This window comes from Girardinichthys multiradiatus, chromosome 6, assembly GCF_021462225.1.
Source record: "Girardinichthys multiradiatus isolate DD_20200921_A chromosome 6, DD_fGirMul_XY1, whole genome shotgun sequence".
Classification (NCBI taxonomy): domain Eukaryota; kingdom Metazoa; phylum Chordata; class Actinopteri; order Cyprinodontiformes; family Goodeidae; genus Girardinichthys; species Girardinichthys multiradiatus.
The window spans coordinates 35246412-35264182 of NC_061799.1; the positions used below are offsets into that span (position 1 = coordinate 35246412).

Here is a 17771-nt window from a genome sequence, read left to right on the forward strand (position 1 = left end):
TATTCTTCAGTATGTTTTTGATTCATTTGAGGTGAACTTGCTATTTTGCCCTTTTGCATCCATCCGCAAGGTTTCAAGGTTTTAGCCTTGAAACTCCAATGGATCCCATTTTTGCCAAATTTCTTTCTTACTATTAAATTAAGAACTCTGATCTCAGCAGAAGTGAGGCCTTCAGTGCTTTAGATGTTGTTCTGGGTTCTTTTGTGACCTCCTGGATGAGTTGTCGATGTTCTCTTGGACTAACTTTGGTTGACCTGGGAAGGTTCACCACTGTTCTGTATTTTCTCTGTTAGCATTTAATGTGTTTCACTGGAATCTCAAAGCCTTAGAAATTGCTTTGTTAACCTTTCCAGTCTGATAGATGTCGGTGAGTTGTTTTCCCATCTGTTCATGAATTTCTTTAGATCGGTGCATGATGTGTCTTTTCCAGATCCTTTGGCCTACTTCATGTTGTCAGACAAGTTCTTTTTATGGCCTACTTATTTCAACAGGACATCCAAGTTGAATGCAGCTTTTCCAGAAATGTGATTAATCACACATTTAAGACATTTTTGTAAAGGGATGGGTTTAATATTTTTTTTATTTAGGGCCAGGTTGGTTTGGAGAACCTTTTTCCTTATTTATTGAAATCATCATTTTAAAACTGCATTTTCTAACAACTCTTTCTGACAAAAACATTAGAACACTGTTAGGGAAAGATGTAAATACATTTCACAGCACACCAATTGGATACAATTTGAGCCCCAAAGGGAGTTGTGAGTTCTGCTTATTATAAAAATGTTCAGTTTTCCATATGAGCTAAAATGCGCTAAAATTAATTCTTATTAACAGCGGCCAGTTTTAGCAATGAGGTCGCAGCTGATTTGCAGATTACTCGTAGTTAATCCTATGAAACATGACATGCCTACTGGTGCCTCTCAGCTCCTCTGTAAGACGTTACTAGCTTCTCATCAATATACAGATCCTAACCTCTACAATCCTTCACATCAACAGACATTTTTCCCTTTGTCCAAACTGCAGAGCAGCTGGACTGAACAGAGTTGACGGCAATATTCCACATTCGCTCTGACACCCAGTCGAGTTGAATTGGCTCCCTGTTGAACCCCTAAATGCCTCGGTGCAAAAATCAGCAATGCTAAGAATGTAAACGCAGCTATGTGAGCTGACAGGATTTATGGCCTCCTCAGCAAAAATGTGCTCTGCTTTGAGTCACCTTCATGTGACCAGACTGCCTTCCCCAAATTCTGCTGTTAGATGTGTCTTGCCAAGTCTGTTTGGGCTCAGCCTTAAATTAACATGTATGGGTACGTTCAGTACATTTATCTGTGAAATAAGCAGACTTCTGTGTTGTATTGCCAAATTGAGTTATTACAAGACGCTGTTGTTTTCTGATGTTTAACATACAGGAGCTTTGAAATGAACCTGTTGCCAAGTTTAGCCACTTTTCAGGTCATCTCAGCAAGGCTGTGCTAGCGACAGAGCTCAAAACTTGTTGGACAAAGATCATCATCAGTGTTGCTCTTTAAAAGTCAGAGTACTTTGCTCTCCTTCCATTGTATTCCTACAGCTGTGGAGAAAAGCAGCTGCGGTGTTTATGAGCTGCTTGCACATGTGCAGCTTTGTCCATGTAATGTGTTAAAAGGCCGTGAACTGTGTGGGAAAGCAAACAAGACATTCCATCTCTGCCAACTTGCTGCGTAGTCCTCATATGTTTGAATATATCTAAAATCGCATCTCTTCAGCCTTTATGGATGGTATTTTTGCTTAGATTTTCGCCTGCTGAGAATTGTCAAATGTTTCCCTTTTTTAGAGCAGAGCATCAGCATCCAGTTGTGAGAGTTTACTGTTAATGGTTTGTTTCTCAGTTCCAGTCCCTGACATCAGAAATTGAAACATAGCTAAACCTGAGCAGCTAATTGAAAGTCTGACTGTATTGAAACATTGTCTGTTTGACTTAGTCTGCAGATATTATTTGACAGAACTTGTATGCATTCCAGATGTCAGTTCAAACAGCTGGTATTCTGCTAATATTGTAAGAAATAGTGACTAAAGTCTAAATTAATGATACTTTTTGCTTTGGTGCTGTTTTGTCTGACTCAGTCTGGGAACCAGAAGAAAGAAATTCAGCACATAACAAGAAAAGTCTTGTGTACTGATTAAATGCTGAAATTAGAGCTGCATGATAGTAGGAAAATACGTCACTGGGATATTGTTAAATATTGCGATAATGATTTCTTGACTGATTAACTCAGATTATCCTCTCAGCTTTTCTATGGTCACGGCGTCCCTAACCCTCCACAATGAGCTCCAGCATCTCCTCCACTAAAATCTGCATCAGGTTTGGGGAACCAAGTAACTGACGATCCTTTTAACTGGCCAGCTATATTACTGCCAATGATATTGCGATTCTATGTATTGGGCGGCTCTAGTCATAAGAAAAAGCATCTCTAACCAATTCTCTCATTATTCTGGCATTTAGCAAATAGAAACGGTCTTTATAATCCTAACTGACCAAAAACAGGACATTTTTAGCGTGATTTTTTATTTCAGACGTTTTTATGAAGTGTATCCAAGTATGTGGTTTCAACTGTATATTAAAAACATTTTTTTACTGTGTCTGGTAGCCAAAAATAAAAATATTTGTATTTTCAGACCCTCTCTTCTTATCCCATTCTCTACAAGTCTTATCTATCTGTCTGTCCATGTTTCCAGCAACTCACCCTTTCGTTCATCTACCCAGGTTCTGGATTTTTGCTGGTTCCTTATTTAAAGCCTTGCTACTGCATAAATGGCTTCCATAAATTTCTAGTGAACTTTTTTGACACAAAATCTGTGGAATAACCCATGCAACGTTTTTTTTCTTTTTCTGCATTACCTTGATTGGGTAATGGATTCTCTTTGCTGGTTTTACGTAGTGATCATCAGTTGCCTGAATGGTCTTCATGCTACATTTGAAGATCACAGCAGCAGAAGAGTGTTTACTGTGCTGAAAACAGGCCTGAGGTGTTTAAATCTATGAATTTAAAGAGGCTGGACTAAATTAAGCCTTGATGTCTAATGCTGTGCCTGCTTGTTCAACTTTTTCAACTGTACCTGGAGGATGTTAGTGTGGGACTGTAAACGGCATCAGTTATTGAATTACTAGGACTTCATTATTTTGATTAAATTAGACTTTGCTGTACTTCTAAACTTTCTCAAGCTATGAATCATTAAAATTGGCGATCTTTATTTATATTTTATCAGTAAAGTAAAAAATGAACATCTTTATACTTCATATAAAATTTTAATGCTAATAAATATTACAAATTTCCAAATAAGGAGTCACACTTATTTAATAAACAAAGAGACATTTCTAGACCTGCAGCAGCTGAGCAGTTGTCATTTTTGAGCATGCAGCACAGCCACTCGGTTTCCTGTTACAGCAGCAACTTGTGTGTAACAGCTGTCCACCCTGTAGTAATGCAGAGGTCTCAACATGGACTTCAAGCCTGCTCAGGACACGTCTAGGCGTTTAAAAAAAAAAAAAACCAGAAAAGACAAGTATTCCTTTCCACATAAGCCTCATAAGCCCCTCGGCAGGACTGATTAGGGGACGGGATTGGCAGAGACGGGCCCAGCTGTGATTTAGTCTGGCTAATGGAGCCAGCACAGATGGCAGACCCCTTGTCCTCACATGAACGTGTGCGATTCAACGTGCACGTGGCCACTTTCCAGCAGTCTGCAGAACAATCACAAGTGGAGCTTAAAATGGAGGTTTACATGCATGGACGGCACATTTAGTGTCAATGACCAATTACGTAATGGAGCTTCATTCCGGATCAGTCTCTGCTGCACCGTGAGCAAGGACATGAACATGACGTCCGCCTAATGTGGTGTCAGTGGATGTTCAGTGGCAGACAGCAGGCTTGGGTCGGTGCAAGTCGCTGTGAATTTACTTCCCTTTTAGTGTAGATGATTCTCATCAGAGGAGCTTGGTTCAGAGGTGTTCTCTGTTTCCTTTGCTCCTATCTTAAATCATTTTACCATGAGGTTACACTTGACCCAGTAAAAGCTAGTTCACGCCTAAAGTTAGCCATCTCTATGTTGTAGTTGTCAACATGGAGGCCTTGTAAAAAGTAATAGCCCTTTGTCAGTTTTAAGGATTGAAGCCTAAGTGCACCAGCAGTGTGTGGAAAGAATTACCTACAACCTTGTTGCATCTAATTGAGCAGATAATGCCCTGGATTCATTGAATCTTCCTATATGGACACTGGGACACAGTGTCCATATAGACACAACCGTCCCTTTTAGATTTTCTGTACTGGCCCGAAGTGGTCGACAGGAAATCCAAAATTAAATATCCTTAAAGTGTTCACTGCTTTTATTTTGAAGGCGATTGCTATCGTTTCTCTGTTTGGGTAGCTATGTTAGTGTTCTTCTGTGCACCACGAGACTCATACAGGAGAAGATTTTCTGGTCAGTGTGTGTTTTACTAATACCACAAGGGACAGTTTGGAATGTAGTATTTGTACACATGGTTTACCATACTAGATTTCATTAAAGAAAGAATAAGTATAAGATGAGCCTAAACATCTCCTACCAGCCGTTGACCAGGGTGGTGGAGGAGTGATGCTTTGGACTTGTTCTCCAACCACAGGACCTGGGCACCTTGTGGTCATGGAGTCGACCATTAACTCCTCAAATGTGAGGCTGGGCTGTCTGGCTGCTGAGGCCTTGCCAGTGTTGGGCAATGATGGTAGACACACTGAATTAAACAAAAAGGCCAAAACGGGTGCCGAGATGGTCGAGCTCAATTCCAAATGTTGTAGCTTTATTTTAAGAGAGTTGAGCAGAAACACATTTACACAAATCTGAATGAACAGCTAAAATACTGAAAGAAGAGGACAAAATATAGAGGAGCAAACTAATAACGAAGATCTTTATTGTTAGCTCATTGCTTCTTAAGGCGGTTTTATAAATGTGTGACTTCCTTTACAAGTAGAGGTTTTTTTCCCTTAGCAGAGAAAAAAAAAAGTATAGCGTAGTTCTAGATCTGAGTTGGTGTTCCATTAAATGTGAACTCTTCGTGTGTGCTTGAGAATCTATGAGAGAAATCCAGAACTGCAAAACGTTCAGTAAAGACTGCTGTATGGGTACAATCGTCTGTAATCCAAGGCATTAAATGAGTTGTGAATACAGCTTTTCAATATACAATGTATGTGCCAGTCCCATGGTGAGGAGCAACACACAGGACTAGTGTTCAAGCTGTTGTGTGGCTCAGTGAAGAGCGCCTGTCACCAGTGACTGAACTTATTCTTGCTCAGTTTCTATGGTGCTAAGATGTTCCTCTCCTTCCCTCCCGCCGTAGTTCCTGTTTCTTGCTGGAGTTAATGGATGCAAAGGTCGACTGTGCAGTTATCCTCTTGTCAGCTGGTTCCTAATTCGGCCCCACATGACACGACAAAGAGGTTATTACTGCAAATATTGCTGGAGCTCAGCGTTGGCCTTAAAGCTTACTTGAAAAACATTTTTTTTTTTTTTTTGAAAGTCATGGTTGGAATGTGGATCTTTTGGCTCATTGATTCATTCACATTGATTTGAGATAGGATTGCAGTCTGGATCCGGTAATCTTTATTGGGTTTTTATAGCTTCAGATGTTGAAAAGAATCTGATCAGCATGTTGCATTCACTGACCCTTGGACGTTAAAACCTGTGTTCCTGCCTTCACTCAAGAGTCCAGCATTATTTCTGCTTCAAGTCAACATTTCATGGTTTGCTTTACCAAGTTGTGTTGCCTCTTGATTCCGAAAGATTATTAATTCTTGTTTTAATTAATTACAGAAGGATTCAAGCAAGCAGCTCATTAGCAACGATGAGTTTTTGTTGTGGCCTTTAAGAATAATCCCCAGCTAAAGAACATGTAGTAAGTAAGATGAACCAAATACATGTGCAGCATATTGAATTCATTGTTAGAAGCTGTTGAAAATTGATATGACGTAGTTGTCAGTCCTGCTGCACTTAAAAATAATCGGACCCTTCTGGGTTTCAAAGCGCACCCTCAGAGATGTCGCAGTTGTTTTTCTGTTTTTAGTCATCATGTTGACATCTTCGGGGATCACCTCGCTCCAATGTGTTGTTGACTTGCTGGAAGTCAGAGACCTTCCCACCCCGACGGTGAAAACACGTCCCTATAAATAGAGCTGAGGGAGAAACTGGCCAGCAGCAGCATGACAGGCATTTGTACTACCAACCCCAGCACAGGCAGAGTATGAAGCAACCCACATGCGTACAGAAACACATCCCTCCCTCGTCCCAGTAGCTAGCGGAGATCTGGCCGGTCTTGTTGAAAACCAGTAATGATTTTCTTTCCTTACCCGGTTTGATGACCTTTATATCACATCTGTGCCGTTTCTGGTGGCTGAAGGAAAAGGTTAAACTATAAAAGACGTGTCGTAGTTCCGCTTAGATACTTTGGATTTCTGTGGGTAAATACTATTCATAGAAACATAGAGGCAGGGCTTATATCCAAATAATTTTAGTATATTCATCATTTTTTCACATTGCAGATAATGGGGTCATTAATACACAAAACCTCTAAAAGCTGTAATAACTTACAAAAAATACTACAAGTGCTTTTTGTATGTTTGGAACATGTTTTGATTAAAGCCAGCAAACAATGGATGATATTCAGTATCTTAATTATTTTTGTTTAATATTGCATAATATTTGTATTTGATAACTGATTAGGCAATTAACCAAAACTCTCAGGGTCCCTAAGCAGTCTGGAAAAGTCTGGAGTTTTATTTTGCTGTTTTCCTAGTCTGGAAGTAATAAATCTTATATAAGAGCAGATTTGTTTAACCTGGTAAATTTAGTTTTTAAATGTAGTCATTTAAACGTTTTTGTCAATTACAATTCAAAAACGTTCAAAGTGTTTTGGTTTAGTTTTAGCACTTTAGATAATAGCATAAACTGCTACTAGATTAGTGGACTGCCTGACTGAGCTAACAATAACTAACACAGTCATTTTCTATTGCTTCTCCCATAGTGGGTCGCTGGGAAGCTGGTGCCTATCTCCAGCAGTCTATGGGCGGGAGGTGGGGTACACCCTGGACAGGTCGGCAGTCCATCGCAGGGCAATGAAAATTAGCATAGAAAGTGGTAGTCTATAAATTGTTGTTAGCATGGCAGACTATGCTGACTGTCGCTCCCCGATCTGTCCCAGAAGCATTAAAATGTAGATCTATAAAGTGAACATATTTATATTACTTGCTATTAAAAGGACATACTTTCCTAGACAATGCTATAATTCACTTAATAGCAATTGTCATTATTTTGTTTGAAAAATATATTTTAGTAGAAAATGGTGTATTAGAGTTATTGATTGAACTTTAAGGTATCTATGTGCCCTCTGGTGAACATCTGTTTTTTTTTTTTTCCTGGAATAAAAATCCACATCTTTTGAAAGAAAACGTTCTCTTTTCCAGAAATAATGCAGATGATAGAGTGTAAACAGATCCATTCTGTGATCAACACTTGCAGTGTACAGTACAGAGAATAAAATGTTAAACGAATTAAAGGTTTAGCTCTGTGTGATGTAATCTTTGGGTATGCTCAGAGCAGTCAAAACGGTTTATCGAAATGAACCCTTTTTGTCTGTATTTTTGTTATTCCCTTTAAATCATTTACTATTTATACCATTACAATGACATACAAAAAGAAACACCCCCACCCAAAATAAGATAAAAGAAAAACAAATATAAGAAGAATGAAAAAGCGCCCTCCTGTTTGCGCATGAGCAAATGTGCTGACAGTACGGATTGGGTAGTGACACCGACTACTATTAGCTATGATGCTATAATTAGCATTTTGGCTAATGGTAGTAAAATCAGCTAATTCTAGCATATTACTGAACGTTTTTATTGTAGACAATGCCCCATATTGATAGCTAACATGCTAATAGCATGTAAGCTATCATTTTACCCAACAGTAACATATATACATAAGTATATATACATAAACACATAAGTTGTTTAGCATAAGAGATAGTGTTGCTAGCTTATTGCTATTATTCATGGAAGTTTATTACCTAATATCAGTGGGATAGATAATGTTTGCTATCGATAGCAACGTGCTAATTATAGCATGGTTGCCTGTGTTAGCATTTTCCAAACTAAAGTCTTTTTTTGTGGTTTAGTTATTACAATGTAGAGTCCAGATGACTAAAGCACTGTAAAGCCCAAAGCTGTGCGTTTGGCCCTATCTGTGCAAGAAAACCTTCATTATGGTTGTAGGCAGTATAAACCAAATGGCTGGCACAATCAAAAACTCTCTCAATAATTTTGTAGTTGGTCTTTCTTCTGTTGTCAACCAGTATTTTGGCATCCCTGCATTTGCATCAGAGTGGAGTTCATCTCTGTACAGGCCTTTTTAATGGGCACTATATCATTTCCTACACAGTTAACTGACTCAGAGTTTTCTCCTGTACTTTTCTTTCTTCTCCACTGCAGTGTGATTTACCATGACAACTGAATCGGGCGCAGACTCTGAGGCCAAACAGCCGCAGGCGAATAAGGAGGCAGAGAAGGGGAAAACTAAAGCAGCGGCTGACCCTGCCTCACCCCAGAAACAGCCGGAGCAGCTCCCAGCCGCAGTTGGACACAGCACCCCGGCCAGGAAAGAACAGGTTAGGCTCTTCATAATTCACAATAGGTTTCCTTCTAACATCAATAAACTTAACATAAAAACACACAAAACAAAGATTAGTTTGATCAGTTAACTTTTTTATATCCCATATAACTGTGTTGATCCATAGAATAGAATAGAAATAACCTTTTGTCCCTCAAAACAAGTAGGACTACTGGAATTAGCAGGGATCGAACCTATGACCCACCCTGGGAGCATGCACTTACCGTGAAGCAGCTCACTCTAACAAGTGAGATAAACTTCGGCTTGAATAAAAGAAAATGTTTCACAGCATGATTACTCCTGAATGAATCAGTTCTTTGTGAGAAAATGGAAATTGAGGTGACGGCATGATTTCAGTGTCCTCCTCTACTGTTACAACCCACCAGTCAGATGGAGCCAACTCATCTTTCTGTTGCTGCTCCATGCTTTTATTTTCTTCATGAGAAGAAACACAGATTTGTCTACCTTTTGCAAGTTGTGGATAACTATTCTTATTTCTAAACTGGATTCTAACAGATTGGTGCAGCTACTCCCTGTCTGTGGGGATGGTGTCTGAATACAGTCACTGAAGTAGCACTATGGCAAGTCAAAGCTCACCTTCTGTCTTGGGTTCATTATTTAAGGTAGAAATTAATTGTAATTGTTCTAATAATAACTAATGAATCATTATTTAAGCTAGCATTTCTTTATATTTTTAAAACGGTGGTTTGACAAAATCAGAAAATAAGTGCTTGCCTGGTGCAAGTGAACTGCTGACAAAGATGCGGTCTTCTGGATGTCTCTCCTAATGATTTACCCGAGCATGAGAAAGCCCTCTTGTTCAAAATTCCACTAACCAAGCTGGATTTTATCATAATCTGCACAAATTAATTGCTGAAACCAGTTTGTTTTAGGAAAAATAATTTCTATTCAATGTATGTTCTAAAAGAGTTATATCCAATAGCCCTGGCTGTATGGCTGGTATCCTGTGGCAGGATTACATTTAAAGATAATACATCTTTAAATCTCATTCAGGATCTGGAAATGTGTTTTAAAAAGGTGGAGAAAGAGCTTTAACTTATCGCTTTAGGAGCCAAGGTTCTGGACACTTTAGTTATTGTCTTTGCACACTCATATATTACAATGTATTTTAGTTTTACACATCACTAGTAGGAAAAATGCAACATTGATTGTAGTTTTTTCATGTTTTGCCACAACCTGAACTGCTACAAACTCTTTAGTTCTGCATACACACACATAAAAGTACACCCCTCAAAAACAGTAATGGGTTAAGGACCTCTGACATGCCTGTCTGAGGTCTTTAACCCATCAGTAGGACTGGTATCTGCTCCTTTATGCAAGGAGGAACAAGATGAGTACTGCCAGAGCCCAACCAAGTGACCTCCACTGGTGTGAATGTCTCTGACCAAACCATTAGAAACAGACATTATGAGGGTGGCCTGAGAGCCTGGCGTCCTCTAATAGGCCCTGTGCTCACTGCCCGGCACCGTGGAGCTCGACTAGCATTGGCCACAGAACACCACAATTGAAAGGTTCGGCATTAGCACCCTGTTGTTTTCACAGATTAGAGCAGGTTCACTCTGAGCTCATGTGACAGATGTGAAAAGGTCTGGAGAAGCTGTGGTGAACGTTATGGCGCCTGTAACATGATTGGTTTGGGAATAGGTCAGTATTTCTATGGGGAGGCAAATCCATGGAGGGACACACATACCTGTACAGGATAAATAATGTCACCCTGACTGCCTTCAGGTATCAGGATGAAACCCTTAGACCCACTGTTGGATCTTTTGCTGGTGCAGTGGGTCCTGGGTACCTCCTGGTGCATGATAATGCCTTCCCCATGTAGCAAGAGTATGCAGGCAGTTCAACACATCATTTAGCAGCTGCAAAATGGTTCTTTTACTTATTCATTACAATTTCACTTGTATCTGTCACCGCATTCGAACATTATTCTGTTTCCCTTAGATGTACATGATAAAAGGGAATGCTGTCAGCCTAAGTCAGTTTAGCAGTTATTTCTTTATGAATATTCAAAACAGGCGTTGATGCAGCAGTTCTACTTCCTCTCCCTAGTAACTTCCTCCTCGTCAAGCTGGTTCAGACCAGTGTGCTCTGAAATCATCCAGGCTGCATTAAACAGCCACTGACAGATGATGCTGTTGTTGTGTAAACTGGCAGAAATAAGCCTGGGAAAAATCACAACACCGTGACACGACACTGTCTGTCATTCCTGTAAAACTCACTCCAGCCGAGGGCACATATGCCCCAAAAAATAGCTTCAGTCACAGTGTTTCTGCTGCGATTTCATACATCTGCAGCACCTGTTCTGATTAGTCATGAATGCATGAAACAATGCATGTGTAATAAGCATCCTTAAGTATTTCTTTTAAAATTGAGTTCTAATAAAACGCTAGGTTTCACTTCTTTACTGTCTCAAAGTAATTTCCTTCTGTGTTTGGATACTGCTTCTGAGTGACTCTGCAAGGACAGTCCACATGAGTTTCACTGAATACTGAGAGCAGTCTGACTGATATAATCTAAGGGGCAAAATAAGTTATTAACGCGTGATTTCAACCAAAGAGGAGAACTATCTCCAAGGTTTGTTTTTCAGGATAAATTCAGTCAAGAAGGGCTTTGTTTTCAGTCAAGTGGAAAAGTGGATTTTCTCTTTTTAGGATTGGAAAATCTGGTGGTACACCTCAAGCTCTTCTCTTTGGGACCTCATTACATTTAGGCACAGTCCCAGTTGTTATTTATAGGCTCAGGAATGTGACTCAAATGGTGATTTTAATCTAAAAATTAACAACTTTAACTGACACACAGACCAAGCGGGGGAATTTACATAATAAAATATCCACAGAAGAGTTTTTCTCAATATGTGGCAGCAATAGAAAGCAATGGCTCGCTTTTGAGAGGTAGAAATCTTCACCAGACCATCTGCTATAACCGCCTGGAGGTGGAGAAGTTATTGGCAGCTAAAGTTACCCTAATGACTGCTTTTCATGAAAGAAACATTGCTAAAGATAGAAGCACTGGGCTAGGAGTACTTTCTATCAGTAAGAACAATGGGAATACACAAAGTTAATGACAACAATAGCTCAGTCTGTGGCTCTGTCCAAGAAAGAGACCTCTAAATACAGAATAACTGAGCCAAGAGTACTTTCTATGGAAAAGAAGAAGAGTGTTCACTCTCTGTTTATGGCAGCTTTAGCTCTGTTGAGAAAGAGGCATAGAAGCACTAACCCAGGAATACTTTCTGCGGAGAAAGAAACCGTTAATGGTAACAAAATCAATCATTGGATTTATGTAAGTTTGGCTACTTGTTCCCTTCCATTAGGAGCAGCAGGAGGAGGACCAAGAGTCCCACAGGTCGTCCACCAGTCGTCTGTCAAGGTCTCCTTTGAGGGGCGTAAAGAAAGTGAAGATGATGCAGTGCAAGATCGCTCTGCTGGACGGCTCTGACTACACCGTCAACGTGGAGGTGAGTCGTTGCAGGTGGCGGAGGTGAAATGTTTTCAAGAACATGGTTTACTGCTGGGTAAAATGAGAACGTTTTTTTACTGCCTTGTTGGTAATTAAATCTGTAGGAATCAGATCACTCCTTAATTATTAAAGATACATCATTGTTTCCAATAATTAGGCATCATTTAAAATGTGTAAGTAAAATAGCTTCTCTTTAAATAATGTACCACGCAGAAATATGCAGGTTTTTTTTCTGCTCTTCTGTTGTATGTTGAACTTTATTTTTACTTCAGGGCAAGCAAGGGTGGCTTTTCACACCACTTTCACAGTCTCTGAATTCTATGACAAATAAATGCTGATAATTGGGTTTATTAAAACATTTCACCAATAATGTTATAAGTTAGGCTGTAGGTCTGTTTGTTAAACCCAGATTACAACATAGTGTGTTTTGGTTTTAGGAAAGAATTGGCAGATATTTTAACAGAGTGGATGTTCATTAGGCTGCATAAACTTAAAATAAATAATAATTTAATATTTTTTTATATCTTAATCATCACACTGGTATCAGAAATTACTATTATATTAATAAATAAGCATATTTTTCCACACATTAACTTTTCTTTAACAATTTGAGGGTAGAAACTTGGTTTAATGAAGAGGAATTATTGTCCTAAGCTTTTCTGTTTTGTCTGAGAAGAGCTTTTCATGTGGTAGTTCAGCACATCAAAGCTGCTGTTCCCAAGTGAACCTTGTTAGAAAGACAGAAGTGATAACCGTCTCTCTTTTTGTCTTAAATAAGAAGCTTTAAATGCCACAAACGGAGCACTAAAATTGTTGGACTGATAGAATTTAAGCCCAAAACAAGAAATATCTTTATTGTTTTAAAATGTGAGAGTTTGAGCTTCACAGCATTATAGCCTCTTCCTGCCTTCAAAGTGATTCTTTCTCTTAAATCTTCATTATATCAGGAATAAATGGGACTTGTGTTTAACATTTAACCAATGCCTCTTTCCTTTTGAGCTTATTTTAAAGTTTGGAGACTGCAATCCTTGAAGATTTCTCAGATGTGTCCAGGCTGAACAGGAGCACAGACCCTCCTCTGCAGATCTTTTTATTAAGCAGATTCCTCCTCAGCAGGGGGTTCGGGTGCTGGAGTTGTTGGACTGTTCTTGTTCAGAAACTGTGTTCGGGAGCATTTGTTGCAATGTCCCACCACAGCATACTGGAAGGGGTTTTTTTTTTTTTTGGTGCCCTTGAGACAGATTCTGCATTTTAATTCTTTGCAGGAATTTCCTGTAGTTTCTTTTGCACTGTTTAAAGGTGGATCTGATTTACTAGTCAAATAAATGAAACTAGAAAAACACAAAAGCTTATTTATTATATAATTTAAATTCTAATTATTCATTTTTATCTTAGTGAATTTAGTTTTGTTTTTTTGGGGGGGGATTTTGCAATAACAAAACCTGGAGTTAGATTTATAACCTTGCTGGTTTTTCTAATATAAATGATAATTAAATGAATTCCACTCAAAATCTTGCATAGAATAGCACGTTAATAAAGAAAAAACAATGTTCCACTTTGTCAGTGTGTGACATTGTGTGTAGTCATCTTCAAGGAATCATCCTGCCTGCTCAGTAGGAACCCAGCAGAGATGAGATGGACCATCTCATGCTGTATCACAGTTTTACAGCTGAGGTCGGAAAACTCGGGTAATTTCCAGCGAGACTTCCTCCTCCCAACCCCCATCCCCATCTGAAACTGGTCCAGGATGTCAAGTCTTGACACTTTTATCCCTCTGACCTTGTAGTTTTCCAGCTCAACTCGATTTGCTCCTGTGGGAAGCAGTCCGGCTAATGACATGGAGCTGCTGAAGCTCCCCCATCTGCACTTCTCAGACTGTTAGGTTTTAGTAGAGGGAAAATGAAATCCCCAACATCTCACGGGCTATTTAGATAATGGTTTTGAGTTGGTGGAAGTCTTTTTACCTTTTTATCCTGAATGGATGGAATGTGGCATTACAAGGTAAATTTTAAAAGCTAAAGTGGTGCAGGCAGATCTCCATTTTAAGGAAACTAAAAAAGAATTCTCTTCATATTTTTAGTTTATAATATGATGCATCTGCAAAATATAAACCTGTTTGCTGACATGTTGTTGGTGCAGTGACCGAAAGTAGTCTTCAGCTGAAACCGGTAATTAAAAGGATTTCTTTTCTGTTTGACAATGAAGTTTCACTTCTCCTACAAGATCACTGTGAGTCTTCAGACTGCATGTTGCAGTTGTTCTTGTTTACTTTCTATGTTTAGACACAATTGATCAAGATCAATGTTTCTCATCTGATTTGAGGTCGGTTTACCTTCGAGCTCGCTTTTGTTTTCCCCCGGTGAAGGCATCCAGACTGCTTGATTACTCTGGTTATTGTGTCCTTATCTTCCTGATAACTGGGTGACTGATTCCAGAGGTTTTGTACATCACAGCCTGTTTTGTTTGTGTGTCTGGAAAGCTTTTAAGTGCTGCGTTTGAGAAGTTAAAGTCTCGGTTAGGCAGAAATCTTCTCACATGACTGTGCTGACTCCCTTAGAGATGCAACCAGTGGAGTTAAAATTCTGTTCTTACCCTGACATTTTTCTTATTTTACATTTTCATTCTGTATGCATGTGGATGCCCTTACAAGTGCTGCTTGGAATTTCTAGTGTGTTCTTTCCCAACCGTGTGGTCAGCATATGTTCACCAGTTGCCTCCATGGGACTATGACAGATTCATAGGGATGTTATGATCCCTGCTGCTAAAATAATCTATTGCAGTGGTGTCGTCCTATACAGTCAGAAGAAGCTGGTCTTGGCCCCGAGTAGATGGGATGTCTGCGAGATTTCTCAAAATATCACCTCTGAGCTGAGCCAAATAAATCCTTGAAGTAACTAAAAGATAGTGAAACGAGTTTCACAGTCAAACTCGGGTTGCACTTAAGTCACAAAGCAGAGACTTCAGATTTGACCTCCAAAAACAATCGGGTTTGTTTGTGGGTGTACAGAGGTTTCTGCACACCCACCATCAGTTTTAGTTTTGCTGTTGAGGAGGCAACAAGTTCGTAAGCTTACGAGCAGATAAACTGCGTGAGAAACCTCTGAACTCTGTTTGATCTGGTTAGAGTAAACTCTGCCAGCCTCTGCCCCCTGTCTACCGCATCCAGTGCTTTTCTAATCAATAAATGCAATGCCAGGCCCTCTTTTTATTGTTCTAAATGTATTTTGTATTTAACCTACAGCCTAAAAACACACAACTTCCTTTCGTCTCACAGCAGGAAGGTTGTATGTGCAATTTGGATTTGTGGTTTGCTTCTGCATAAATGAAGCCATAGAATTATGTATATTTTTAAGCTTTAAATGTTGATGCTTTGACCACATAAACGAGACCTCAGTCATCAAAGTGGTGTTAAACTGGAAAAGTAAAGAACAATCAAACACATTACATAAACTGCAGTGCCTTCACAAAATCTGGGTGAATCAGTGCATTTCATATCAAGTCATACAAGTTTAAGACTATTTTTTGGGTTTTTTTCTTACAGAAACGGGGCAAAGGCCATGTGCTCTTTGATAAAGTGTGTGAACACCTCAACCTGCTGGAGAAGGATTATTTTGGCATCACATACAGAGACGTAGAGAACCAGAAGGTAATTTAAATGAAAATGTCTGTTTAGTTGTGTTGTTGCTAATGTGTGAATAGTTTTTTTCCTATGAAATTACTAAGTTGTTCAACAGTAAAAACATAATAATTTAAGCTAAAGTACTGTAACTCTTTTCAAATTACATTTTGAAAGTAACTCAACTAAACACACCAGTCCTATATCTAAAGCAATATTTCCCCCACTTTAGCAAGTATGTTTCCTTATAATTTGGACAGACACTGGATATGACTAATGCTTTCCTCTGTGGTTTTGCAGAATTGGTTGGACCCTTCCAAAGAGCTTAAGAAGCAGATCAGGAGTATGTCTAAGAATCCTCGTTATTAACCTGTCTTACTGCTAAACAGCTAAATTGTGACTTTAATTATCTCACCTTCTTTCTACGTCTCAGCTGGTCCCTGGAACTTTGCTTTCAATGTCAAGTTTTACCCTCCAGACCCCTCACAACTGAGTGAGGACATCACAAGGTGAGTCAACTGTTGATTTAAAAGGGTTATTCTTCATGCTTTGTTATTATTATTGACTTATAGGAACAATTATTGTAGTTTTAAACTGGAAGAAAATGCAGGTATGCCAGAAGCCATGGTGCTGTTCATTTCGAAAACATCTCAGTACTGTTCTGGAGCTTGAACTAAACCAAAGCTGCTTCGTTTCAGGACAGAAAACTGAGTCAGACATGAGAATATCACCGTGGATTGAAAAACTAAAGCATGTTTTTCTTTTTTCCTCCCACTTCCAGGTATTACCTGTGCTTGCAGCTGAGGGATGACGTTGTTTCAGGTCGTCTGCCTTGTTCCTTTGCCACCCACACACTGCTGGGATCCTACACGGTGCAGTCTGAACTCGGAGACTACGACCCAGAAGAGCTGGGCAGCGATTACATCAGCGAAATCCGCTTCGCACCCAACCAGACCAAAGAGCTTGAGGAGAAGGTCATGGAGCTCCACAAGACCTATAAGTTAGTGTCTGCATCTCTCTGCAGCCCAGCTGAGCTCTGGACTTGATTATTTTTTGTTTTGCCTAATGAAAACAATTACAAAAAATTTATATATTGAACCCCTCCTTGAACCGTCACCTTAACGTGGTGGAGGGGTTTGAGTGCTCAAATGATCCTAGAGGCTATGTTGTCTGGGGCCTAAATGCCCCTGGTAGGGTCTCCCATGGCAAACAGGCTCTAGGTGATGGGTCAGACAAAGAGTGGTTCAAGAATCCCTCATAAAGAACAAAATATCGAGGCACGTGACGTCGCCCGGTACGGCGGAGCCGGGGTCCCACCCTGGAGCCAGGCCTGGGGTCGGGACTCGTCGGAGAGCGCCTGGTGGACGGGTTGCTCCTCGCGGGACCCGGCCGGGCCAAGCCCGAACGAGAGACGCGAGACCATCCCCCAGTGGGCCCACCACCTGCAGGGGGAACCGTGAGGGACCGGTGCAAAGAGGATTGGGTGGCGGACGAAGGTGGAGACCTCAACGGCCTGATCCCCGGATGCTTAGGCTGGCTCTAGGGATGTGGAATGTCACCTCGCTGGGGGGGAAGGAGCCTGAGCTTGTGCGGGAGGTCGAGAGAAATCGACTAGAAATAGTCGGGCTCGCCTCCACGCACAGCGTGGGCTCTGGAACCCATCTCCTTGAGAGGGGTTGGACTCTCTTCTACTCTGGAGTGGCCCACGGGGAGAGGCGGCGGGCTGGTGTGGGTTTGCTTGTTGCCCCCCAGCTCAGCCGTCTCGTGTTGGGGTTTACCCCAGTGGATGAGAGGGTTGTATCCCTGCGCCTTCGGGTTGGGGAGAGGTCTCTGACTATCATTTCAGCCTACAGGCCGAGTGGTAGTGCAGAGTACCCTGCCTTCTTGGCGTCCCTGTCGGGGGTGCTGGATAGTGCCCCTCCCAGGGACTCCATTATTCTGCTGGAGGACTTCAACGCCCACGTGGGGAACGACAGTGACATCTGGAGAGGCGTGATTGGGAGGA

At 40.4% G+C, this 17771-nt stretch overlaps 1 protein-coding gene across 24 annotated transcripts in view; it reads left to right on the plus strand.

Annotated features, from left to right (window-relative positions):
• epb41l3b (erythrocyte membrane protein band 4.1-like 3b) overlaps positions 1-17771 on the plus strand; it is a 74257-nt gene that overhangs the window by 15557 nt on the left and 40929 nt on the right. For 23 of the 24 annotated variants that reach the window (XM_047368425.1, XM_047368423.1, XM_047368429.1 and 20 more), the window contains 6 exons: positions 8490-8665; positions 12005-12148; positions 15692-15796; positions 16067-16109; positions 16200-16275; positions 16548-16766. In XM_047368425.1, coding sequence (XP_047224381.1) covers positions 8501-8665; positions 12005-12148; positions 15692-15796; positions 16067-16109; positions 16200-16275; positions 16548-16766 — 752 coding nt within the window. In that variant the 5' untranslated portion in view covers positions 8490-8500. The remainder of the gene's footprint in view (positions 1-8489; positions 8666-12004; positions 12149-15691; positions 15797-16066; positions 16110-16199; positions 16276-16547; positions 16767-17771) is intronic. The other variant, XM_047368431.1, reaches the window with a different exon arrangement.